Here is a 27191-nt window from a genome sequence, read left to right as displayed (position 1 = left end):
TTCAACGGCCTTCTGGAGAAATGACTGAAAATGAAGGAGATCCAGTCATTTTAATGTGTAACTACACTCCTACAGCTTCAGACACAAATATTTATCTCTTCTGGTACAAACAGCTGCCAAACAGATCACCAACATTCATCCTGAATAAATCCCCATTCAGTGAAGGAACTATTGAGTCTAAGTTTAGGAAGAGATTTTCAGCAAAACTGAATTTAAACCCAAAATAACTTTATGTGTTATTTACATGTTACGTTTCACGTGTGCAGTATAATTCATCTAAAGAGGATGGTAACGTGGATTGTGGTTTTACAAAGTGGATGCATTTAGTCTATCAGCATCCACCATTCACTCCCCTTCACTGTTCTCTTTTGATCAATATAGTTACTCAGTAGCCTCAAGTTTATTGTGTGTCAACCTGTATTTGATGATATAATGGTGTTTCAGTTTATACCCGGCAGACACGATTTGTTCAACAAGAAATTGTTATTTGATTTAGCTATTATTTAATTTTGTAATGGCTAAATAAAATAACATCTAGTTTAATAACAAGCCTTGTTAAATGTATTAAATACATTCCATTCTTTTCCCATCGATTGCCTCCTGGCAGCCTATAAATGATATCGGCTTCATTTAATTTCTGGCAGATACACTTAACCCAGCTTTCTTGGGTGCGTTCACAAAATAGAAAACTGTTACAGAATTTGTTTTGAGATTTAATGCAGAAATAAGGATGATGAGACCCTGCAGAAATCTTGCGTGAAGACCTCGTGGGACAATGATCCGCCTCTGGATATTGACTGTCAACATCCATGACCTGTTTGACAGACCTGCTCGATAGCTGCCTATTAACAGGGCATGAAATTGCACACCACCACTCAATTATTTACTAGAGCTGCAACAACATTAAATCAGATTTTCCATATCTGTGCACAAATGCTATGTGTCGTGTACGAAATATGATTCAAACTAAAATAGATAAAGGCTGTTTACTGCACCAACAAACATGATTATATAACTGTCCACACCAAATACATTAACAGTTTTATTCTAAACATGACATTTATGTGATCACATGACATTCTCATATAGTTATTGTTCCTTTAAAAATATAATTTCTTTAATCATGCATAAGATTTCAAATACAATCAATTAAAAACTAATCTAATGCCTAACAAAGAATGTTGTTTTGATCCACATGACTGTTTTGTTGCTGTTGATATCTGTTTGACTGACATGCTTTAGGAAGCTTTTTTATAAGTTTAATGACACTGTGAAAATGTCAGCCAGATGTTGCATTGCATGTTGCACACTTGCATTATAGGAATGTTACAGAATTGTGTGCACTACAATTAGTTTAATTTTGAATGTTTTATAAGATTGTAAATAAAGAGATTCAGTTAAAAAAGAAAACATTTTGAAAAAAAAAGTAAATCTGGCAGCAATTGTCTTTAGTATTTTTTTCCTTGATAGTATGGATTTCAATGTTTTTTTCTTTGTGTTTAACAAAACAGAGAAACTCAAATATTTTGGAGCACGTGGAGGCTGGGTAAATGGAATCATTTCTCTCTGTGGTACTGTTTTTGCTGTATTTTTGTCATTTATGAGAAAGTGCCTCTCATGGTGACAAAAGGAGGACACCCAATATAAGCTGCGCTCCAAATGGCACACTATACTATACACTATGCGCTTATGCACTATGTACTTGTACACTTACACACTCTCAACAGCATAGTATATGAATGTAGTGTCGTCCCAAATGGAACACTGATGTTTTTTTACTAAGCGGAAATTTAAACCGTTTCCCAGATGACGTTTGTCTGTTGCCAAATTAGTGAAATAAATGATCAAAGTACCAAATAATACCTGCCATGAGTATAACCACATTCACCATCGGTAGGAGCTATAATCACTCTCGTAGGAGAATTCTGCTTTCACAATCCAAAATAAATAAAAGTAATCCATCATGAGTACCCGAAAGCTCTGCCCCTTCCACTATGTGAGCAAAGCTGCGGTCATGAAGTGTTCCACACTTTATTTTACCAGTTAAATAAGTGCATCATCTGGGTATTTAAAGTGCACTTATTATTTTTAGAGTTTTCAATGTGAACGCACTACTTACACTGTTTATACTACAAAATGGCATCGAAATTACATAAGTGCATAAGTATTTGATTTGAGACACATCTGTAGTCTCGGAAAACGTTTACAGAAATCTGATTTTGCATGCTATCTTCTTTAAATTTGAAATATAAACTCATGAGACACTTGGCTTTCAAGGCACATTTTTAGGTTATTATTACATTAATGTTTTCCTGTGTTTGTATATGAAAAACAAATATTAAACATAAGTTTTTTTCTTCATTACATTATAATGTATAACTTTTTTTTTTTTTTTTTAGCATGAAACTTTCTAGATGGGCCGTAGTAAAGCTCAAAGCGACTTCTTTCCAATGATACCTAATTAATGTTTGTAGCTTAGCGGAGTCAAGAACTATTAGTATTTAAATGTTAGGTAGGTGTAAATCCCCAGAAGTGAGTGCTGGCTAGTAAATTAATCAGCCTTGGTGAGCAGAGGAAAATTCTATAACGAACAGGAAAAAAAATGAATTATATAATTTGGAGTCATAAGGGAATCTTAGTTAAGTTAGACAATGTCTGTCAAACCAATCAATCACCAAGTCACTTTTGACTTTTGGTTCTTGCTGTTGTAAACTGGAAACATGTAGCACAAAACTCAACCAATAAAACTTTCAGTTTGTATTGTTGCAGCCCTACTATTTACCCTCTATCACCTTTCAAAACACAAACAGTGGCTTGACAACATTTCCAGATTTGCTGCAGTATTTTTACAAATTCCTGTAGTGTTTGGACAGGGGAGATTGTTTATTATTCAGATGTCTGCTTGTCGTTGTCTCTCTCAGTCCCCTTCTGATTTGATTTTCCCTTTCTTTTGGTGCTTGCAAACTGTAGGCTGCAGTTCTCTGACTGATTGCTCTGTGATTAAGAGATGTCTGCATGTTATCATTTGCATATATTGTGAATAGTAATCAGCAGGGTGCTTTAATTATGTAGAATATGCAGTTGTGTTAATTGGTTGGGGGGGGGGGCTGTTTGTTTACCAACACTTTCTTGTCAGAAACTTCTTATTTCTGCTGTCTCGCCTCTCTTTCCATCTTCATACCCTTTGCACATGTTTTCTCCTGGTTTTCTCTCTTTCTGTTGGGTTGTCACACATTTTCAGTTTTTTATTTGTGTTTTTACTGTGAGGATTGTACTTTGTCCTTGACTTTTACGATCCTTTTCTATCTCATTCTTTCCTTTTCTCACTTTATTCCTCCCTTTCTTTTTTTGTGCCCTTGATGCCAACCTGCTGTCTCCATGGTAACTGCCGCCTAAAGGAAGTTGAGTCTTGAGCCGCAAAAATGTGACAGGTGCTTTCAAGGGGAAAAAGGGTGTATAATGTGGGAGAATTAACCAGTGATTGAATGTACGAAATAACGGTAGAAGATGACGATTATAATCTCTCTTATTCTGTGTCTTTTCATTATCAGGGTTTTTTGAGTCGGAGGTTAAAAGGCTCAATCAAGCGGACTAAGAGTCAGCCTAAACTGGATAGGAACAGCAGTTTCAGACACATCCTGCCAGGCTTCAGACCAGTGGACAACGAGAGGTAAATAATTTCTTCTTATTCTTCATTACAGCTGAAGTGTTGGATATTTACACCATGACCATCACTAAACAGAAATGACCTATTCAGACAAATGTATCGTAAAAGTATCGGGTCTTCCATGTGGAAGGAACTTACGCCACAGTATGTTGGTTTAGGGTTGTGGTTGGTATATTAATAAAACACAACAGGTTACTGTAAGTTTGAGTTTAGGGTTGGGGTAGGTGTAGACGAAGATAATAAAACACAATAGGCTGGACTGCATGCCATCTACAAGTCATTAAGGCCTAATCCTAATTTCATTTTTGTACCCCTACCCCTTCCGCTTGGCCCTTAAAACCGAGTGTGAAGGGCTTTAAAATTTACCCCTAAGATTTGGGACATCACTACAGCACCTGCACTTGTCATTAGATGTCATCGCAATCTCTTGCTTCATATGAGATCAGATGATGGTGACTGCTGTAGTTATTGCAGTTGTGTTATTTATTGGTATTTATCTTCAGGAAATCACTGAAGACATATATTATGTTATTATAATGATATATGTGGAAATCAGATTGTAATGCTGTGCATTATTCATCTATGTAAAAACACAAAAAAAACAACATTAACATTATAGCAGACTCTGTAAAAAGCACACTCCCAGCCACTAGACATTACTGACAGGGAATTCAACTGTCATCGAGTGACAATGTTGTGGGACTGCTATACTGGAGTTATGATTATGGATTATAAATCGCAACATTTTTGGTTCTTATTTTAGTGTTTTTTTTTTTTTTGTTTTTTTTAACCATGACGGTAAAACACGACCGCGGTTGTAAATATATTGAAACAGATGTTTGTCTGCTGTAAAAATTCATAATAATGACATAAAATACTTATTTGTCGATCTCCTTACTTCCGGGTGTAACTATCCTGCCTTTGTATTCTGGATAAATTTTCTTAGCCCTTGGTTTTGAGTGTGGTACTGAAAAATCTTCATTCAAAGGGCTATTTATCCCTTTCCCTTAGCCCTACGGCTTGAGCTAAAAAGAACTGAAACTCCCCTATCCCTTCACAGGAACCCGCATTATGAGGAGTAGGGGTAAGGGGTACAATTGGGATTGGGCCTAGATAAATCTTACGTAGGTTTGTACAACTTACTTGGAACTCAAGTAACACTCATTTGGAGCTGACCTGCCCATTTGCGACTGGCTATGACCTCCATTTATACCATTCTCAAACTTACAGTTTACATGTACTATCATTAGGAGTTTAAGCATAGCTGTGAAACCATATTGTAACTGTTTAAATAAATTTAAAGGTCTCTTTTTTTTTTTTTAGCCCAAAACGGATCACGCAGACCAAAATGTAAGTCGTAGAGACTTGAAACTGCTAGTAAACCACAGCCATATCACCTTGCAGCCCAGTACCAGTTACTCACTGAAGCTTAGCAGGGCTGAGTCTGGTCAGACCACATAAGAAAACTAGATTACTGTTAAAAGTGGTGTTAGTGACGCCAGCAGGGGTCGCTCAACCTGTGGTATGTGCGAGTCTTAATGCCCCAGTAAAGTGAAGGGGGCACAAGTGTCACTGGGCACCATCTTTCAGATGAGACGTTAAACTGAGGTCCTGACTCTTACTGGTCATTAAAAATCGAATGGCACTTCTCGTAAAGAGTAGGTGTCCTGGCCAAATTCTCTCTATCGACCTTTACGGATCATGACCTCCCAATCATCCCCATCCACTGAATTGTCTCTATCATTATCTCTCCAATAGCTGGTGTGTGGTAAGCACATTGGCGCCGTAATTCTGTGGCTGCCGTTGCATCAACCAAGTGGATGCTGCACACTGGTGGTGGTGTGGAGAGACCCCCTCATAATTGTGAAGTGCTATGAGTGTATGGCCATACACAATAAATATGCTATATAAATACAGACATAACATTACATTACATAGATGGTCACCAAGTCTCGCCACAATCGGCCTGGCGCTGGTGCTACAGTGGTTTAAAATGCACAGTTGCTCATAAGTCCTAAACAGCTGGCCACATACTGAAGTGCTTTGTATAGTTGAAGTCTTTGACACAAGCCCTGCAATGCACACTTTTGGGTATTCAGCATTTTTAAAAAGAAAAACTTAGGAGAACCATAGTCCTAGTTTTTTTTCACACAATCTGAACCAAGTGTCATAATTAGATAATCTGTATATCAAATGCAATCCAAAAAAGTTGACATTTCAATTTAAGTTTGTGGCTAGGGACACTTTTACAAAGCTCTCCATAACTCTGAAACAGAATGACATTTGCCAAACTTGGTGTGCACAAAATATGCATTTGCTGGATCTGAGGATGACACTGTTTAACTTAAACCAACTGGTCACACTATGACTGGTAGAAAATCCTGTTTTTCTTTTTCAATTAGCATAGAATGGCATTTTCTCTGACTCACTTTGAGATATACAGATTTACTAAAGGACAAACAGTAAAATTTTACAGTAATACCTATTGGACTTAAATTGCTTGATTGCTGCTGTCTGTTGCCACATTGAGATCCAAGACTGTGGGATCTGAGTGGAAATCGGTCATTATTTCAGTCAGTTCTCTAAATTGTATTGGAGACAAATAAAAGGCAGTTGTTTCTGAACCATTTTAGATGTAATTTTAGATCTATAAGCTACTGAAAGTGTCAGTTGAGTCTCAGTATAGATGTGTTTGCATGCGGTGTTCTAATTCCAATGGTATAACACCATATGTAAATGTGAGATTTTGCATTTCCTCGTGTCCGTGCTGCATAATTTGCTGCACAGTGAAGAAAGGGTGCGTGTGTGTGCTTAAAGTCGTTGTCTGTGTGTGTGTTTGTGAGTGTGTGCGTGTGGCAGACTGGTTATTGAGGTCACTTTTGACATGCCTCTCTTGTCAGTGAAAACCGACAGAGCTTTGCAGTCCAATCTGTCATCTGCCTCTTTCTCCGAGATGCTCCTTCATGCATCTTCTCCTTCCCTTATCCCATAAATATCCCTCACTTTAAACAGACTGCAGCTGTGCCCGGCTCTTCGGCTTTTGCTCATTTCTATGCAAATTTCCGGTTCAGAAAGTTTTTGCTGCACTTTATTTCACCGTAAATTTGATACACTTACGGTTACATGCGCAATTTGCCAGACAAGAACCGTTTTGGTGGTGGTATTAGAAATGATACGTTTTAGATGTAGCTGTTTACTCGTTTTTCTTAAAGTGGACATTAATTGAGGTATTATGAGATAGGAATCTGCTGTTAGACTAAATGCAAATTAAAGCTTATAGAGAAGTCCGATTTTCAGGCAGGATAAAAATACATTGATCGAAAGCTTAGTGTTCAATAAACAATTACAAATCTTTTGTTTCCCAGAGCAAACAGCAGTCATGATGGTCTGCTCTCCAGATGGCACCCAGATTGAAGTGTTTGGATGCTCTTCACCACCGAATGTTTGTCTTTTTTTGCTCCTATTAAACTTTTGTATTTAGTGCTTTTATGTAATCGACTTTTGTAGATTGATGTTTTTTATTCATTTATTTGAGTTTTTTTGTTTGTTAAAAAAACTTATTTAGTACTATATTTAAATTATGTTTTATATTATGTGCAAGTTTCCCTCTCCATTTAGGCTTAAAACAGTCGTTTTTTTTTTTTTAGACCATAGCTAGCCAGCTATAACCAGGTTACTCGTATGCTGAGTTCAAACTGCATAATTTTGGTTCAGTTTTGACAGTTATTAAGAAATTGTTGACAAATACATGAAATTACAGGCAAATCGATGCTCGTTTAAATAAGTAACAATTACACAGTATGAACTATCAAAGGACGCGATCTGAGTGAATTGCAGATAAGTCATCGACAGCCGTGAGATATTTGGCATGCTAAATATATGGAGCTGTCGTTCAAAATCGTGCCGTGTGAAATGTGTTCTGATGAAAAGAAACATCGGTGATCACCTACAGCCAATGAGAGAGCAGCATCCTCTAGTATGGGTATCTGCAGGCCAGCAGAAGGCTGGTGGAGAAGTTAAAAGCATTTCTTTTTGGTCCATTTGGACCCAAGATATGGAGGAAAAACTAGTGAAAAATTGGCAGGAGCACCCGTGTCTGTTTGACATGTCATCTGAGCAGCGTCACAACCGGGTCATAAAAGAAAATAGTTGGAGAAATTGCTAATTCCCTTCAAAACCCAGGTGATCAAAAGAAGTAAAATTTTTACCCCACTAAAGACTTCTTTCTCATTATGTAGTTAATAACAAAAGATATATGACATGACCTTGGATTGTTTCCATGTCACTTCTTGTTTGTGTGTGTGTGTGTGTGTGTGTGTGTGTGTGTGTGTGTGTGTGTGTGTGTGTGTGATTGCGAGACGTAGTCTGCAGACCAAGTTTTCTGCAATTCTTCCTAATGTAAAGTCGTTCAGTGTGAAACCTCCTGTCGCCGATCCATCTTGCAGTGTAAACACAGCAGTGATGGAGCGCTACCCCAGATAGTCATGCAATGTGAAAGCATCTGAGATGCGACTACTTTGAAAATTGTGCTGTCTGAACTCGGCATTAGCCAGCTGATCAACCAGATTGAACCAGAACACAAAAGCATGGATAGCCAGCTATCACCTGAAGGCATTTGTTTTTAACCAAATTTTATTTTGTTTTATTCAACTTAACAGTTCAACAGTTTGTAATTTATATCTAAGTCCCTTTAAGGCAAGTCATTTCACTCGCCATCCATCTTTGAAACACCTCTCGGGCAGCATGCTCAGGCATTTTGTCTTATTGAGGAAACATCAGATTCTCCCAAAACTGCTTGCCATGCTTACAATTGAATTTCATATTAGGAATCACCAAAAAAATTAAACAACAACAACTGTGTCTTTAGTTTTATTTCTAAATGTCCAAATCACACAAAATCTCCCTCTGAGAATTCTATAGCGATCGATGATTGGCTCCTGTACTAGAAGGCAGGCTTTATTCGCCATATAGCGATTGATGATTGGCTCCTGTACTAAAAGACAGGTTTTATTCGTCATATAGCATTCGATAATTGGCTCCTGTACTAAAAGGCGGGCTTTATTCGCCATATAGCGTTTGATAATTGGCTCCTGTACTAGAAGGCGGACTTTATTTACCATATTGAGCGTTACAATTTTCTCCATTCAAAAAGATATGAGTGACCTGTGCTGTGTATTTTATAGTCTTTGTTTATATGCACTCTATTTAGTATTATTTATCATATGTTTATTTTGTATTTTATTCTGTTAAATAAAATTATAAAAGGTTTAAACAACAACATAAAAAGATTTTTTTATAGACATTTATGTGACTTTTCAAGAATTTAAAGACATACTGAAGTGTGAAATATATATATATATATATATATATATATATATATATATATATATATATATATATATATATATATATATATATATATATATATATAATATATATATATATATATATATATATATATATATATATATATATATATATATATTGATTTTTAACTATTTACAATAGACTATTATTTAATTACTCCTATTGTTTTGGTTTATTTTATTGTATTTTGTATTTTATTTGTATTTATTTTTGCTTACGTCACTTAGTCCAACCCCAGTTTGTCTTTTTATCTGTACTAATCGTCAATTTCCTCCTTAATCTGTGTATTAGCTGCCAATGTTTGCCCAGTTTAGCTTTAGCCATTAGCTTAGACCCTAAGGACTCCCAATCGGCCTCAGCCCATGCTTTGCCTTACTGTATATCAGCAGCATTACCATCAGCCACTGCTCTAAACCCACGGCCTGAGCTGCTCATCCATTCTTTACACAAATGAGATTATATGTGCGGATGCTGCTAATCCCAAAAGCATCTCATTTGATTGGATTAAGTGTAGTAATTGTCTGCGCTTTCAGCATGGCTTGGCTGGAGCAGACTATGGATGGCTGTGCTTGTACAGATACAGTAGGGCATGAGTACTTTGGACTTCTGTGGGGCCAAATGGATTTTTGTTGAATTTCTGTGCCCGATGCCACGGCTGATGTGAGTGCAGTGTTTTCGATCAGTGTGTAAGTGTTTGTGTGTCGCTGTCTGTTCTGCATTATTACATTCATTTGGCTGCATATGACCCTGTGTTACCAGACTGCCTGATTGTGCCTTATATTAGAAAGAGTCAGAATTCAATTGAAAACAACCGTGCCATTGAAAGCACTAAAGCAAGGAATACAAATATACAGAAAATTGATTTGTGGATGTGGATATATCTGAATTTTTTGACACTGTCATTATTATTTTTTCCTTTTTTCTGTCATTCTCCCCATCCTCGATATTCCTGCACAATGCATCGAAACGTTTAGTTTGTTCTGCTTTTCCTCTTTGGCACAGATGGCACTTAGAGACTTAGGCAATGTGATACTAGCCACAAGTTGAGCCATTTACCAATAAATCAGGCTGCTCGCTTCTGCTGGATGGAGAAGAGGATTTTTCTTAGTGTGTAAACTAAGCTTCATCTTAAAGTCATTTCAAAAATAGACATTTTGGGGTATCTAATGAACGTTGAATAAGCTGTAATGTATAACTGATGTTAACTATAAGTGATGTGTCTATTTTTAGTTCCATTTATTGCAGCAAAATAGTGTTAAGTGACTTTTTAATGCCTAATATTTCCCCTTAAAACATGTACACAACTATGAAAACTATATATAGTTGTGTGTTTGAGCAAAACATTCATTTTTTGTTCTGTTCCGCAAACTACAGTACCATTTTAAACAGACATTTTGTCAATTAGAGCATAAAATAACATTTACAAAAATGTCAGATGTTTTAATTCATTCTTAGAGTTAACAAGATAGAATATACCTGATTTTCAGTCATAACAAATAATAACTATAGTGTGTTCAGCTTCCAAATTAAGTCATAACTACACCGTAAAAAAAATGTCATTTTCCACAAAATTGATTTGTGTTAACACTGGTTACTCACTGAAGCAAAGCAGGCCTGAGCCGGGTCAGTACTTGGATGGGAGACCACATGGGAAAACTGGGTTGCTGTTGGAAGAAGTGTTAGTGAAGCCAGCAGGGGCACTCAGCCTGCAGTCTGTGTGAGTCTTAATGCCCCAGTATAGTGATGGGGACACTGTACTGTCAGTGAGCACCGTCTTTCGGATAAGACGTTTAAACTGAGGCCTAATTCTAGCCAAATTCCAATAATTGGCCCTTACAATCTTGGCCTCTTAATCATCTCCATCCACCGAGTTGGCTCTACCAGTGACTACATTTACATGGACACCAATAATTCGATCTTAAAATGATTAAGACAATACCCTAATTAAGAGTTAACCATGTAAACAGCTATTGTTGATTAATTTAATCAGATTAATTTAATCATAATCAAACTAAAGAGACATTGAATTAAGATATGTGGAGTATGCTGATTTTAGTCGCATTATTGAAGTGCATTACAGACATATAAACACCTCAATCGAATTATTACCGTCATGTAGAATTTTTCGAAGCGTTTTGTGACAGGATAGTCCACACACAAACACACACACACACCACACACACACACACACACACACACACACACACACACACACACACACACACACACACACACACACACACTGTTGAAATCGCAATGATGCTAATTGAATTATGTGCTATAAAATGTAAAGCGGGATCATGAAAGTAACCCTCAAAAAGCAACTTATGAAAACACCTTTGTCTTATTATTCTCTTTGGATTAAAACAAATTATTTGATTACTGATGTTCATGTAAATGTAGTCATTGTCTCTCAACTCCACCAATAGCTGGTCTGTGGTGAGCACACTGACTTTGTTGTCTTGTCGCAGCCGATGCATCATCCAAGTGGATGTTGCACATTGGTGGTGGTGTGGAGAGAGATTACATTTGCACAAAATGAAGGAATGAAGTTAACTTTATAAAGCAAGTTTAAGTGTATTAAATAAAAAACAAAGCTTAAAACCTTAAGAATTGTGTTGTTTCAGCTCATTTACAGTATCTAAGTAGTTTGAACAAACAGAATTTTGAGTGAATGGGTTGTAATTCTATTTTTGCACTAATGACCTTTTATGTTTTTTTGTTGTTGCTTATTTTTTGTTAAGGTCAGTTTTAGTGTAAATGTGGTCATGGTCATGTTGTCGTCATACCAGTAGTTATTTGTGCTCTTGCAATTTAGTTGACGTCATTTATGTGGAGTGGACTGGGGAAGGAAGTTTTATATTACACAAAAACTATTTTGTCTGTGATATGTTTACTAAACGCTAAACATTTTGTTGAAGGAAAGTGTCATTCATGTGAGTGGCAGAATACGTTTGCTTAAATGACAGAGTGTCACAGGAACACTTAAGGACAGAATTGGAACAAGACATTTTTTTTCTCTTCAGATACATAGGCACACAGTTCTTGTCATTTAAGGCCAAACAGACTAATAAAGTTACTAGTCTGACACAGCTTTTTTTCTGATGCTCCAAGATTACTCTCACGGATTCTAATGACTCGGATCTAAATGAAAAGCATTTGAACATTTGTGTCAGAACTCGGCCCGTCTTATTGTTCTCTCTCGTATCCTTATTTCTCACCCTCCTGTGCGGGAAAGAGCTGATGTTGTCAAGGAAACTGTCATATCGAGAAAGGAAATCTCAGCGTTGCTTTATTGCTCAGTAAATTTCATTTGAGTAAAAAAAGGGAACTATTTCCTAAGGAAATGGTATGAAAATTGAGCTACTTTTAATCAAACTGTCATGCTCGATATGTATGTTTTGTGATGAGTGATTTTATTAAAGCATCTATGACATAGAATGAGCTGCCTGGACAACAAAACCAACTCTCTTTATTGAAAAAAACATGCAATATAAAAAGGGATAGTTCACCCAATAAAAGAAATTTGACATTCTATACTCACCCTTCACTTGTTCAATACCTGTTTGTGTTTCATTCTTTCTTCTGTAATTCTTTTAATTTTAAAGAATTAACCATTGACTTCTATCATTTAGGTCTATGGAAGTCAATAGGTATCATCAACAACCATATTTCATAATATCTTCATTTGCGTTCGCTAAAAGAAATGAAATCATAAAGGTTTAAAATCACGTGAGGGAGGGTAAATGGTGAGGTAATTTAGAGTTTTTTGCAGAACTTTCACTTTAAAAACTGTATGATTTTGACATCTTCTCGCTTATTCAAAATGCATTAGATTAAATTTCAGACATTTTCTGTGACTTTCAATAAGGAGAATATAAATTTAACACAATTTGTTATCACTGTATCACTGTGTGTATCACTTTTATCATGACAGATCTTGGTTTGTATGTGCTGTGGGCTTTTCAATAGGTTACATTGTTTTGCTGGTAGAGGATAAGTGAATCATTGAACTATTCAAAGCATTAATTGATTCAAGAATGACACCGGGTTCAAGGCTAGAGTCCTCATCATGAAAGACTAGAATGAGACGCCCAAGTAAATGCGCATGACTACATCAGAAACCTTTCTGCCCTCACAGTCATGATGGCACAGAAAGACTATTGAAACAAACCTGAAGAACTCTTTTTAATTAAATACATTTAATTTTACAGATAATGACAACAACCCTATTCATTTTCAGCTAATTATCTTTTTGTGAATTGGAATGTGTACAAAGGATTATATGTGTTTGAAGGATGCAGAGGAAATGCATCATTCAACAGGCTGAATGAAGGATGTGAAAAGAAGGCTGCCTCCTAAGGATCTTTTATATTGCTGTCCTTCAGGGGAGCTTGATAATGTGGCATTCTAGATGAACAGCCTATAAGACACATCTTTCCATTTGAGAAGCACCTTATGTTTAGCTGTATTTGACAGGGTACTCTCTGCCCTGTGAGGAATTGACTTCATAGGCAGTATTTGTGCATAAAAGCACCTCAGAAATTTCATTTGAGTCAGACTGCTAGTGTAAAGGTGTTATTTTCTACAACAGAGAGAGCTGTGATGAGATCTACTACAATAGTAATACATTTGATCAAAATAGCACTTATTAAAACAAACAACTAGCTGCAACTTCCAGCTGCCATTTGTATTTGTGGCTTAGGAATACATGGGATTGAGAGATATCTGAAGGAGTGAAAGATCTATGCTATGAGGATCGATGTGTTTTTGTCACAAAAAATATTTATTTTTTTGATAAAGTTAAATCGCTGATTTGCAGTGGCTGACAAATGCATATTGGTGTAAGACGACTTGAGTACTGCCGTAGTGGAAGCTTCATGTTTACTCAATGGTCTCAAACTCATTTCTTGTAGTGCCGTTTAGCTCCAACCACCTCCAATTCACACCTGCCTAATGGTCTCTAGTAGGGCTGCACAATGACTTGAAAAAAGATCTCGATTTGACCCTCCACACAATCTTTATCTGGCATCTCTATGATTCAACCAATTATATTTTCAAGTTCAGAATACCTCTAAATGGTGTCGAAAGAGTCAGAAGAGTATTTATAAGGAATAATTCACCCAAAAATGTCATTTTTGTCGTCATGTAATAATGCTGTATTCGTGGCCGAGAAATCATTCGTGAGCTGACCATTTTACCACTAGGCTTACGGTCGGCTCAGTGAAGTCTACTTTAGTGAACATAACCTGCATAGGCTGCAAATAACAGATAATAAAGTTGAAACATTCAGTTTGTTGCACAGAACGATTGTTTGGGAGGAAGTATGATCTGCATTTATGTTTTGTTTTGTTTTCTCAGAGTGACAGCCATGACATGAAACGCACTTGGCAATGAAAGTGACACCAAAAGCATGAACATAATTTTAATCATCATATCACATTTAAGAGTTATGATTAGGACAAAAATTTGACGTTTTTTTTTTTTCTTTTATAGCAAGCGCAGTGTTGTATGTGAAAATAAATGTTTAACAGTGTCAGAATAACTAGCTAATAGCATATAAATTGTTGAATATAATGAAAAAGGTAATCAGAGAATGACAAAACTGACTGATTTTAACAGTGAAAAAAGGTCTAATAACGTTGTCAGTGATAGATTGCAAGCATATGTCTCAAACATAATAATTCAATTTCAGAATTATAAATAATTGTATTCTGATGTCGTAACTTTACTGTGCATTAACAAACAGGGACATATTTAAAACCTGTTCAATTCCACTATTCAAAGTCATTCAGCATTTTAACCAGAAGTAGACATACACATAGGCCTAATGTTATTATTTTTGTTTACCGTATGTTTGATAAATAATAATATTAGCCTACTCATATTAACCTTTATTTTACTTCTACATCAAGTTAAATCTACATCTTGATTTTAAGCCAAATAAATTGTGATTCTCGTTTTAGCCAGAATCGTGCAACCCTAGTCTCTTGTAGTCTTGAACACCTTGTTTAGTTGGATCAGCTCTGTTTTATTATGGCATGACATGGCTCAAAATTGCGACCAAAATGTGCCCGAAAATGTATCTATATGACCTCATAATATATTTGGGAGCATTTGTGCGACTGTATATAATGGTTGTAGTCCGACCTGTTTTGATTTTTTTCTAAAAAACATGCTGAATCAGTTCTTCTTGCCGCTATATAGGTTCATATCAGCTGTCAATCACTCTAGGCTTTCTGCTGTCAGATGACAGGGAAGGAGCTTTTATGACCCCGGGAAACGCAAACGGCTGAAGAGTAAGAAGCACACAGGTTTGCAAACCCCACATAAAGTTGAGGCGCAGATGAACGCGATCATGTTTTAATCTAAAACTTTTATTAAATTTAAGTGTCTTCTTTTGTGAAAGAAGAAAGAAACTCAATCAGTTTCAGTTTTGGATGAACGATCACTTTAATACCAAATATTATCAAATAAATCCAGCCTTGAGTGGGTTCCACCTTCTTTTTATTGTACATATAAAAACCTTACCAATCTCAAACCTTTTTATCATGTAAACACAACGCAGTGGTATAAATATGTAGTTTTCATTCTCCAAACTCTCCATTAAAAGTTTCCCAAGCCTGCTGTGATCACCTCTCACTGCCTGTCTGCCGATGCCTGAGCTTAAGTCTAGAAGATAACTGTTGACAAAGCCTGGCTAGCTTCCTAATAAGCCCTTTTTTTTTTAATCAGAGGATGTCTTTTGCTATTTTTATGATTATCCCTGTTGCCGCCATCTGCCAATATTGATTTGAGATGAGAGATATGTGACTATCAAAGATGTACATATGATATGCATATTTTTGTGTATGTCTGGGTGAGAACAAACCATTTAAAAGTCTAAACGCACATACAAACCCTGACAGAGAGCAGAGGAAGTAGGACACTGGGAAAAAAATCCAGCAGGATGAGTTACTGGGAGCACAAGAGGGCAGTAGAGAGAAAGAGCAAGAGCCTGTCGGGGTGAAAGAAAGGACTGAACGGGAAAGAGAGAGAGAGGATTTTTCTCTGCTCCGCCTTCCTCAGAAAACAAGCAGCAGCGGTTCAGTGCTGAGCCACTGACAGAGAGAGAGAGAAGCAAACGCTCGGCACTGGAAAGGGAAAAATGGAGCTGTAGGAGCTTCACAACAGATCTGTTCCCCTCCAGAGTTATCTTGTGTCCTCTCTCGATCTGTCTACTGTCCGGCTGCTGCGCCCAGTTCACAGGATGACTGGTGAGTGATTGCTCTGATTCCCGATGCCTCAGTTTGTCTTCATGTTGTTCACACATTTATAGTGGAGTCTGGTGAACTAGAAATGTTATTGGGAGTGTTTTGTTGTGTGTTTGTTAGTAATTGTTTCTCTGAGTGTCTGTAATGATGGGGGATGTTGCAAGCCACGTTAGATGTTCTGGGTCACTGGACACTGGATTTTTTTGTGGTCATTACTGTGGCCAGCAGCAGCACATCTGCATTGGGTTTCTTAAATAGCTCATTTAGTCTGATTAAACATTACTTTGATGTGAAGTTTATTGTGGGAGATAGAGGGTGTGTCTATGTTGTTGGCGATTTAATTATTCATTGAGAATATTATATTCTTTGCAGACTGCCTATATCATTTTGTTTTGTTTCATTTTGATGGTATTAGGGGTTGGCATTCTTTTAATCTGTCAGCTTGTGTGTGAATGTGTGTGTGTGTCTGTAATTATACTTGAGTTGAACAGCTGCTCTCATTCATAACACTGAGGTTTACTGTGAGCTCATGAGCTTGTTCACAATGTCATCTACTTCTCTGGACCTTTAATAGATTTAGAGATTGATTAATGATTAATTAATGCTAAGACTTCCGCATGCCATGCAGTTGAAACATAACACAATTAAATATTATCAGTGGAAAGTTAGGTGGTGGTGGTGTGGATAACCATAAAAAAGGAGCTGTTTCAGTTTGATCTTAGACAGCAGGTTAGTGTCTATGATAGAACTTCCTGTATGGTCATGGAAATCTTGGACATTTCTGGGAGTTTTTGTTGCGTTATAAAGGTGTGATAAACGGGTGTAAAATATTTAATTGGTTTGTTAATGTGTTTGCGTGTAGCCATATGGTATTCAAAGTAAAATTAATGCTTGTTTTTTGAGTGAATAAATCATTTAGTTATTTTTTCCTCCTATAAAATTGTCAGATAATAATAATAATAATCACAAATTACTAGAATGTAAAGTATGGGAATTCATTTTTTTTAATGGTTTTATATTATATTATATTATATTATATTATATTATATTATATTATATTATATTATATTATGTATTTTTTATTATGTTATTATTTCTTGTTTATAATAATAATAATAATAATAATAACAATAATAATTAATAATATAATATATATTATTATTAATATTAATAATAATAATAATAATTATTATTATTATAATTTATTTTAAATTATTTCTGTTCAATTATTTACATTATTATTGTTGTTGTTGCTATTTATTGCATTTTCTGTATTATTATATATAAATGTAAAACTTTTATTATTTAACCTCTGCATGATTTTTTTATGTGCTGATATGCTGCATTTTTATTGTCATTGTTTCAACTGAAAAACATTTTGGATCAGTGTTTGTTGTATGCAATATAGATATACAGTTGAAGTCAGAACTATTAGCACCTCTGTTTATTTTTTCCCCATATTTTCTGTTTAATGGAGAGCAGATTTTTTTCAACACATTTCTAAACTTAACAGTTTTAATTACTCATTTCTAATAACTAAATTATTTTATCTTTGCCATAATGACAGTACACAATATTTGTCTTGATATTTTTTAAGACACTACTATACAGCTTAAAGTGACATTTAAAGGCTTAACTAGGTTAATTAGGTTAACTAGGCAGGTTAGGGTAATTTGGCAAATCACTGTATATTGATGTATTGTTCTGCAGACAATCTAAAAATAATAATAATAAATAATAATTCTGACTTCAACTGTATGTCTTAAAATGTATGTAAGTCTCACAATATGTAAATGCAAAACATTTGACTATGGACATTCTTATAGCAAGTTATCTTCCAAATGAAAAACAAAAGAAACCCTTTTTCATGTATAGATTTTATACAGCACATTTATGGCAACATGTATATGGGTGGAAAATACTAAAAGCTAAGAGTGTGTATGAAAAGCCAAATTTATTTATTTTGCAAACACCTCTAAACTTGATTAGAGAGTGAGAGATGGTGTGAAAAAGAGGGAGAGTAGCAGCTGTTCCATGTTTCTTTGTCTGGGCTGAAAATTAAAGATGGATAACGTTTGATTGGAGGATATAAAAAAGATAAGGAAAAAAATCTAAACTTTTAATGGTGAAATGAAGCCCATCTCTCTTTCGCCTGCCCTGTTTTCTCCCAGACGCTGTGTATTTGCACTGTCATGACCAGTGTCTCTGCTCTATTGATTGGGTTTGTCTCTGCTACTCTGACTCTTGGAACACAAGACTGGTTTGTAGGGCATATTCTCAGGACAGGGTCACCACCAAATTCTCAACCCGAACATCGTCAGCTTAAAGATGTCTCGCTGAGTGAAGGATTCCAAGAGTCTGATTGGTATAGAAAGATAAAGAACAGAAATGTTTATTTTCTCTCATCTGTGGTGCATGTAGGCCACAGTCACAATGTAATGTCACCATATTTGTAAGTGTTACGCATCTCAATCAATGCAGAAGAATCTTATCAAGACATTTTTGTGCTGTTATTCTTGTCGAGGCAAGAGTGAATGTGGCCAGGACAGACCTTTTTTGAAGGATTAAAAGATGAAAAATTGCCAGTTTTAAATGACAGAGTGTTTCTTTTTTATTTGAGATTCTTTCCTGAGATGGTTGCTTGTTAAAAACAATACATAGTCATCTTTTCAACTGTCCATCTGGAGGTTGAGGTGAGTCAGATCCACAAACGACGGCAGAGAAAGTTTATATCAGATCCCTCCTTGTAGCTTTTTCACTAATATAGTGGAAGAAACACATTTGCTGCTATATACTTTTGCTGTGCTGACAGTAACTGGCAGATTGTCACAGTCCCTTCACATTGTGTCTTGTCCCTTTAAGTGGCAACATGAATAAAATATGTGCGTGCTGTGAGCTGAGAGCTTTTCTCTAAAGCTGCCCTGCCTCTCCAATGGGTTTGCCGAGACCCAGATTTTACAATGGACATAATGGAGACCCAGCACTGTGTTTATCAAAAAAAAAAACATGATTTTTATTATTATTTATCACCTTTTTGCCACACTTAACCATTATGTTCCAGCTTTATTCATTCATTTATTCATTCATTTTTTCCTTCGGCTTAGTTCCTTTATTCATCAGGGGTCACCACAGCAGAATGAACCACCAACTTATCCAGCATATGTTTTGCACAATGGATGACCTTCCAGCCACAATATAGTACTAGAAACATCCATACAGACTCATTCACACTCATACACTACAGTCAATTTAGTTTATTCAATTCACCTGTACCACATGTCTTTGGACTTTGGGGGAAACCGGAGCACCTGAAGGAAACCAACGCAATAACAGGTAGAATATGCAAACTCCACACTAGAATGTCAACTGGCCCAGTTGGGACTTGAACCGAATGTGACCTTCTTGTTGTGAGGCGACAGTGCTAACCACTGAGCTGCAGTGTCACCCCTGTTCCAGCTTTATATTAATTTATTTGTTTGTTTGTTTGTTTGTTTACTGTTTTTTACAACATATTTCATCCATTCTTATTGTGACTAATATTTGAAACAAATGTAAGCGTTAAAAATGTTATTATTTATAAATGTTACAGTTAATATTAAATGAAAGTTACTGGACAAATGGTGAATAGCATTTGTTTCAGCGTTTTTTATTTGTTATTGGCACTCTGACGTAGTGAACATTACACCAGTAGCTTTGTTTTCATCCAAAAATGCAAATTAACTTTGTGCAAAATTGGAATATTGCATAAAAGATGTACGACTAAAGCAGATTTGTATGCGCATGTTGCTGTTTTCATCAACAGATTTTTTTTATTACATTTTTTTATGCGCATATCTAATATATATGTGCATAAAAATATGTAGATGGAAATGTAGCTAATGTGACTAATCAGCCGTCTCTGTTATGCTTGACTTGATTACTGTTGGTTACTAGGTTACCAATACTACAGTCAGCCACTCTAACAACTTGATGAAAATTCACATTTAAGATTTTTTTCTCTCTTTTTTGCAAAATTTGAAAAGATTCGCTTCACACTAGAATGTAAACCCAGCTAATATAATTTTTTTATTATGGTAAAAAAATAATAATAATAATTGGCACACCTCTTGTTGCTTCAAGCTAACTTTGATTCAGTGTAGTCTGTTTCATTATTTATTATTCAATCCTGCAAGCTTTTCTTCTTTGTTTTCTTTTTTTGGCTCACGTGAGGGCATGTGTCAAAATCTGTATATTCTAGCATATGTCTAAGTTGGCAATTGTCTACCAAGTGACAGATGAATACCTTGTGCCAAAATATCAACTGCAACAATAGGTGTGGGTAGCATCTCGTCTGTTTTAAATGCATCTGTGCACGGTAGCCTCTCTTTTCTGTTTTAAATGTGTATTTGTATTTCCATTTATTTGATTTGAATGTTATTTTATTAATTAATTCCTTTATTCACTTATTTAGCTACCCTAACCACACACAATTATGAGGTTAGTTGCACTCTGTTGATTGTATTTAGCATAAATTTGTCCTGTTATCCGCAAACAGACCTGTGACCCATTTTTGGAGCCATTAGTTTAGATCCAGTAAATTGCAGTACTGTTACAGAAAGCCATGCCACAAGCAGCCAATAGAATATTCACTCCAGTTCATCAATAATCCAATCATTTGTACCTCTGGGAATTTGCATGTAATGGTTGTATGTACATTTTCAGGTTTTGCTGGCATGCGTATGAGCATGTGTCTGTGTATGTACGTCTGTTTTCTCGTGTTATCTTGCCTTTTGGCGTACTGTTTGGTAAGCAGCTTTTCCTGGCGGGTAGATAGAGGGATGGATAGATGGATGGGATGGGAAGGGGAGGGGGAATGAGGGATGAGAGATGAATAGATGAGTGGATGGCATAGTTAATGGCCTGGCTTGTGCAGGGTGGCCGACTGCAGTTATGTAATTCCTACATCACACGTAAAGGAGAGAGAGAGTGGAGACAAATACAGGGAAGTGAAGCATGCGGTACAATTGTAGCTCTTTCCAGCTCATGACAAACTTATAAACCTTTTAAAACTTTTTTGCAATAAAAAGCTTGTGCCTTTTTGGTTTGTTTTATTTGGCATAAAGGGCTGGGCGATGTTGCAAAATAAATTATCTATATATCTTGTTTTATTTCATTCGATATTTATAATTACTGAATTTTTTTACTATATATTTTGTAATATTGAGATTTTTTTTAACCACTTCATTTTAATTTACTAACGGTACTTAAACTTAGATGTTACAATGTGTGTGCAATTGTGAAGTGTAAATGCTGAAAAATTAAAGCAAACTTTAAGGTAGATCAACATCTCTAAAGTGTAAATAATAATGATACAGTGAACCTCAAAACTCTGTAAACAAAACAAATTATAATAATCAAATTTGAGGTTTCAAGTAAAGGAACTGACATCATTACTCAAATAAATACTGCAACATTACAAAATGTGAAGTTGAATGACCATATTACCCCCTTTTTCATGCTAAAAAATCTTTCAGATAGGGAGCTAGTGGCTGGGTTGCACAAGAAAAGAAACCAAAAAGCTACTCTGGCTACATCCTTACATGCTTTTTTATTTAAAGTCTCCTCACTGTTGCTAGCCACCGCATTCCGATGCAGCGCAGATGCAAGTTTATGGAGAAAAGTAAAAAGCACTGCAGTGTTTGCATGTGCTGTGTTGGTCTGAGGTAATTAGTCTGCCTTTATTACTGAAATGTGTATATTCCATACAAAGTTTGAAGCAGATTGGTTACTTCCTACTTACATGATAGTGGTGCGTATGCGGCATTCAGAAAAGTTCAGGGGCCTCATGTACGAAGACTTGCATGGAAATCATACTGAAACATTGCGTACGCAGCAAAAAATTCAGATGTATGAAACACTGCGTACGTCGAATCTCACGCATATTCTTTTGTACATCCGAATGAACGTGAAACTGAGCGCAACATGCACGAGCACAAAACCCCTCCGTGCCTCCTTGCCCGTATGAATATGCTAATGACTCTACTTTGGCAAAACCCAATGAAAAAGCAATGGCAAAAGCAAGGAAAAAGAGAAACTTTGAACAGAATGTGAATTGAAGGTGCTCCTTTCGGAGGTAGACCGGAAAAAAGCGGTGTTATTTGCAAGGTTGTTCTCCAGAATTAACAACAAAAGAAAAAAAATAGAATGGGAGAGTTTAGCTGATGCGGTTAACTCAGTTGGATCTGAACATCGCACTGAGTGAATTAAAAAAGATATAGTGTGGTTTATAGGTGTAAAATGTTGCAGCACCCTTAACAGTCACTGTGGCGCAGCTCGTGAAACGCATGTCAACATGTTTTGACACGTTCGAGCATGAACTCGGTTCGAATCCAGCGTCTGATGAACTCTTTCTTCTTTTTCCCCCCGCTACATATCAGATTTTGCCAACTATTTATCACGAGAAAGACAAGTAGGAATCATTAATAAGTTTGTGCATCATATTTTATTTGCACATTTATTGAATGGAAATGTTTCTGATTCACACATGCAAATTCATCTTCAGATAGTGTCTTTATAGCAATGTGTGTGCAGTAGATAGCTCAGATTACATTGGGAAAACAGGCGACTGCTGCAAATTGTGCTTTAATGTTTAGCTGGTTAACTGTATGGTATGGAAACCTTATATACCTGCTAGATGAACCCGTCTCATACAGCTGCCATTGCAAGGCTCAGACACTTTGTAGAGTGCAATTTAACACAACTGCCTCTAGGAGTCGCCAATGGAAATAAAACAGACACACTCAAAAAATGTGCGTACGCCAGCCAAGAAGCTGGTGTGGAGCTGCGCACTTTACTACGTTCAGTTCATCGTTAGTAAATCCAAACGTGAACGATTCTGAGCGTGAAACCTGGCGTACGCAAAGTTTTTGTGCATACGCAGCATTGATACATGAGGCCCCAGATGTTTTTAACTAGGTGCGGCTGGAAAATACTTCATACCGAATCTTTTTTTTTTAATCGATATTGACAATGCTGTTTGGTCAAAATGATGAGCAAATCATAAATGGAGTGCAGAAAAAATCAGCTAGGCAACTCACCATATAAAAATCTTAACATCAAACTTCCCTTCTAAAAATATTAACTTGAATCTTAACTTGAATAATAAACTTGAATCTCTTTAATACTCTCTTAGGTAACACATTCTTTAAAGCAACAAAACTAGTATACAAAAATATCTTTATATTTTACTTTTTACTCCATAAGGGTAAATGTCCCAGCTACTCTGCCTTGTAGAATGACAGTGTACCTCTTTTACTAAAACATAATAATCAAAGAAAACCTTTGTACCATGTTCTTCAAAATCTTTAACACCATCATGGATACTATTTTGAGTGGGTGTAAATGGCACTGGCTGTTTGTTAGAACAAGATTTTAAAAAAATGTAAAAATGCTATTTGGATGGCAAATAAATTTTATGAACTCACGCCAAAGAGAGTAGAATGGTAGAGTAGAACCGAATGTTAGATTGGTGCCGTGACCCGATTGGAACTGAGTTTTAAGAGAATCAGTATTACAGAAAATTGCTAGAAGAAGCTATATGGCTAAACCTCTGGCTTCTAGAGGCGCACTAGAGATTAATGCTTGAGGCTGCAGTCTTTAGTGTTCTTATTAGTGTGCCAGGCTTGCTGGAGACGTCGGTTCGAATCCTGCTCAGAGTGGTGCAGTAGAACTAGAGGAAGGAGGAGTTCAAGGAAGGTTAGTGTAACAGAGGCCAACTAGTTGGAGATACGCAATAAATCTCACTTCTCCTCAAGAGGTTCACTGGCATCTAAAGCTGGAGGCAGTTTTTTTTACCATCCTTGTTAGCGTGCCAGACTTCCATGCCAGAGACACTGGTTCAATCCAACTACGAGCCCTTACAGACAAACCACACAAGCTTTACATGTGCGATCACGGTAAAAAAAAAAAATCCTGCAGTTTTGAGTGGAAAAACTTGACGTGGACGTGAAATCTGTGCAAAAAATATTTTCATCCTTATGTGACATTCCTGGTTAAATAGATTTTAAGTGACATGAGTATGACATGAGTATGACATGAATGACGTTCTAAATTTGTCTCTGTCAAATTTGCCAAGGTACAATAAATAGTGTAACAATGATAATATCAATAATAATTTAGAAGAAATGTTTTACAAAGACCAAGTCAGATCTCTTGCTCTCCTTCATGATTTTTCTTTATATGCTGCAGTTAATCAGAGGATTCTGGTGTCAATCGGGTCAAACACATTCTGTATAAGCTGATGGCCTCCATAATCCATGGATATAAATGTATGGGCTTCTTCAGAAGTCAGTCTATTGTTTTCACTTTTGATTGGAAAAAAAAATCACCCTTTTGTCATGTCTTTTCTCTCAATAATTCCTGTTCTTGTTGAAGGTCATGAAGACTCGATGATACAAGCTCATCACGTCCAGCTTCTCCCTCTCTTTTTTCTCTCTCTTTCTCTCATCCCCCACCTCCCACCCCCCAAACCTTTTGCATTGCTCAAACTAATTATTGAAAGATTCAGCATCGGTTTTATTATTTGATTAATTTTATATCCTGCCAATATTTAAAAAAAAAAAGAAAAAGAAAAAAAAGCTATTTGGAAGACTTACAGATTTGATCTTGAAGGGCAAAGTGTTAATGTTTTATGCCTGTTTATAGAATTAGATAAATCAAGAATAAGGGCAGAATATACTGTACCTTTTTTAACTGCAGGAAACATGGCTGAATTTACGTTTTATAAAGATGACTCCTTATCATTTAATAGCTGATTAATAATCTTGTATTTCTGTATTGAAGATTTTCTAAGCGTTTCTCTCTTTCTCTGTCTCTCTCTCTCTCTCTCTGTCTCTCTCTCTCTCTCTCTCTCTCTCTTTCTTTCTCTCTCTCTCTCTCTCTCTCTGCTTATGTCCATTTCTAAAAAGTAGAAATTTGTTTTCATGGACATGAAAGAACTTGCCTGGAATGTTTCTTTTCCAAGGTTGCGTGTTTGTGCATGTGCTTTGTTTTCATCCATAGAAAAAGCATTTCAGAGAAAATTATTAGAAAAAGAAAAAGAAGAAAAAAACAAATCACTTAAGATTAAAGAAATCTGGATTTGACACTGCATTTAAACCCTTTAACACATATACTCTCTAGAACGATTCACATGAGCTAGAGAAAAAAATGGCAAATATGTCTGTTCAAACTATAGTCATGTATGTAGCACAAAAATCTGAGAAGTAGATCAATAATAATAATAATAATCAGAAAGGAGTTTGTTTATGTAGTTAGTCTGCATGTCATTAAACCTCTAGGGGGATTTCAGAGTATGTGTGGGTGTGAAAATGAAGGGTCCAGGGTCATAGATTTATATTCCAAAATCTCTTTTAGCTTGCCAAGTCATTTGAGTGTGTTTATGCGTGTTTGAAAGAAGGAAACAGCCAGTCCTGAACAACCTTTGGTTAGCCTTTAACCACATGCCCAGTAAACACCAAGGGCTCCACTGTTTGCTTGTGATAAGACAAAAGCGCGTAAATGTGTGTGGCATTGCTTTATTCAGACAGGATTCGTTCAGGCCAAGGCTAATTTGTTTGCCGTTTAACACATTTAGCCCATTTCTCTTGAGAATGACACGTCTTCCCTCAGTTTTTCATTGTGCTGAATTTTTCCCAGCATCCTTCACTCTGTTTTCCATCCTGGCACCAAGCTCATCTTTATTTCCTTTTTTTTTTCTACGCATATGGAGAGGCTGGCATCTTTCGCCTGTGTGTTTTCTGCCATGATATAACTGTGAAATTGTCCATTTGGCCCGAATGTTAATGCTAGATGCGAGGGCAGGAGATTGTGTGTAAAGCGTTTTTATGAAAGCTGAATCATATCCTCATGCTGTTGCTTTATGCACAAATGGACTGAAATAAAATGGTGGTGAGGTCTGTTTTCGCTACCCATTCATTCACAATCCTGATGGAAATGGTAAATGGACGTCTATAGAAGTACTGAAGGCGATCCGCCTTTTGTTGTGAAAAACATGTTAAACAGATTGAATGTTTAATATTTGTGATGAAATTGTTCATGTATTTATACCAAGCAAACAGTTTACAGTTTACATTTAAAATGTCTTTTTTAATAATCTATTATTATTCTTAAATCTGACGATTGATTGTTTTTTTAGTCTTTGCTGCTTCAGCTGATGAGTAATTAAAACATTGTCAGACTTTATATAATGCCCCTACTCTCCAATCATTGCAAGCAGCTTGTTGTGTGTTGTTTGTTAAGAAACAGTGCCTTATCTTTCCAACGCTGCCTATTTAATCTGGATATTTAAACAAAATCTGTTATGACTCTGTTTGATGCAGTGATCGCGCTATTTTTTAATCCTCTTCAGCAGCTCATGTCACGTGTGATTTCCCGATCGCGAAAACATCATGTTTAGACAAAAATTAGATTTTTAGGTGAATTATACCTTATAAATACAGTATGTGACTCATTAAACATCATTTGGAGGTCAGTGTCATTGAGCAATGTGTGTAAAACAATGAAAAGACTCGTGTAGCCACCTTTTCTTCTCTCCTGAACTTAAAAATATGATTGACAGAATCGTAGAAATGCTGGATTAAGATTGTCTAGGGGGTCGAATCGAGATCGCGATCTTTTAACGATTAATGTTAGATTAATTACATTTAATTACATTTTAAGACAGTGTAAACAATTCTAAAGCACTCTTTTAAAAATTAACAAATCCAATTTTATAATTTTTAGTACAATGAAATGTGACTTAAAAATGTTAATAAAGTGATTTCAAATCCCAAAGCAATTGTTTTACTACTCCCACATTAATATGTGAGCATTTCCAGTTACGGATGTGACATTTGTTGTAAAAAACTCAAAACATAAATTCACAT

At 36.0% G+C, this 27191-nt stretch overlaps 1 protein-coding gene across 8 annotated transcripts in view; it reads left to right on the top strand.

Moving 5' to 3' along the window:
• The window catches only part of dab2ipb (DAB2 interacting protein b), a 191903-nt gene that overhangs the window by 87642 nt on the left and 77070 nt on the right, over nucleotides 1-27191 (top strand). For 6 of the 8 annotated variants that reach the window (XR_015490298.1, XR_015490297.1, XM_087252099.1 and 3 more), the window contains 1 exon segment: nucleotides 3552-3670. Coding sequence is in view for 5 of the 8 variants with exons in the window: in XM_087252099.1 (XP_087108225.1) it covers nucleotides 3552-3670 (119 nt within the window). In the remaining 3 variants the exon portion in view is untranslated. 8 annotated transcript variants of the gene reach the window in all.

This window comes from Danio rerio, chromosome 5 (assembly GCF_052040795.2).
Source record: "Danio rerio strain M-AB ecotype USA chromosome 5, GRCz13ab, whole genome shotgun sequence".
Taxonomy (NCBI): Eukaryota; Metazoa; Chordata; class Actinopteri; order Cypriniformes; family Danionidae; genus Danio; species Danio rerio.
This window is presented reverse-complemented; position numbering and strand designations above follow the sequence as displayed.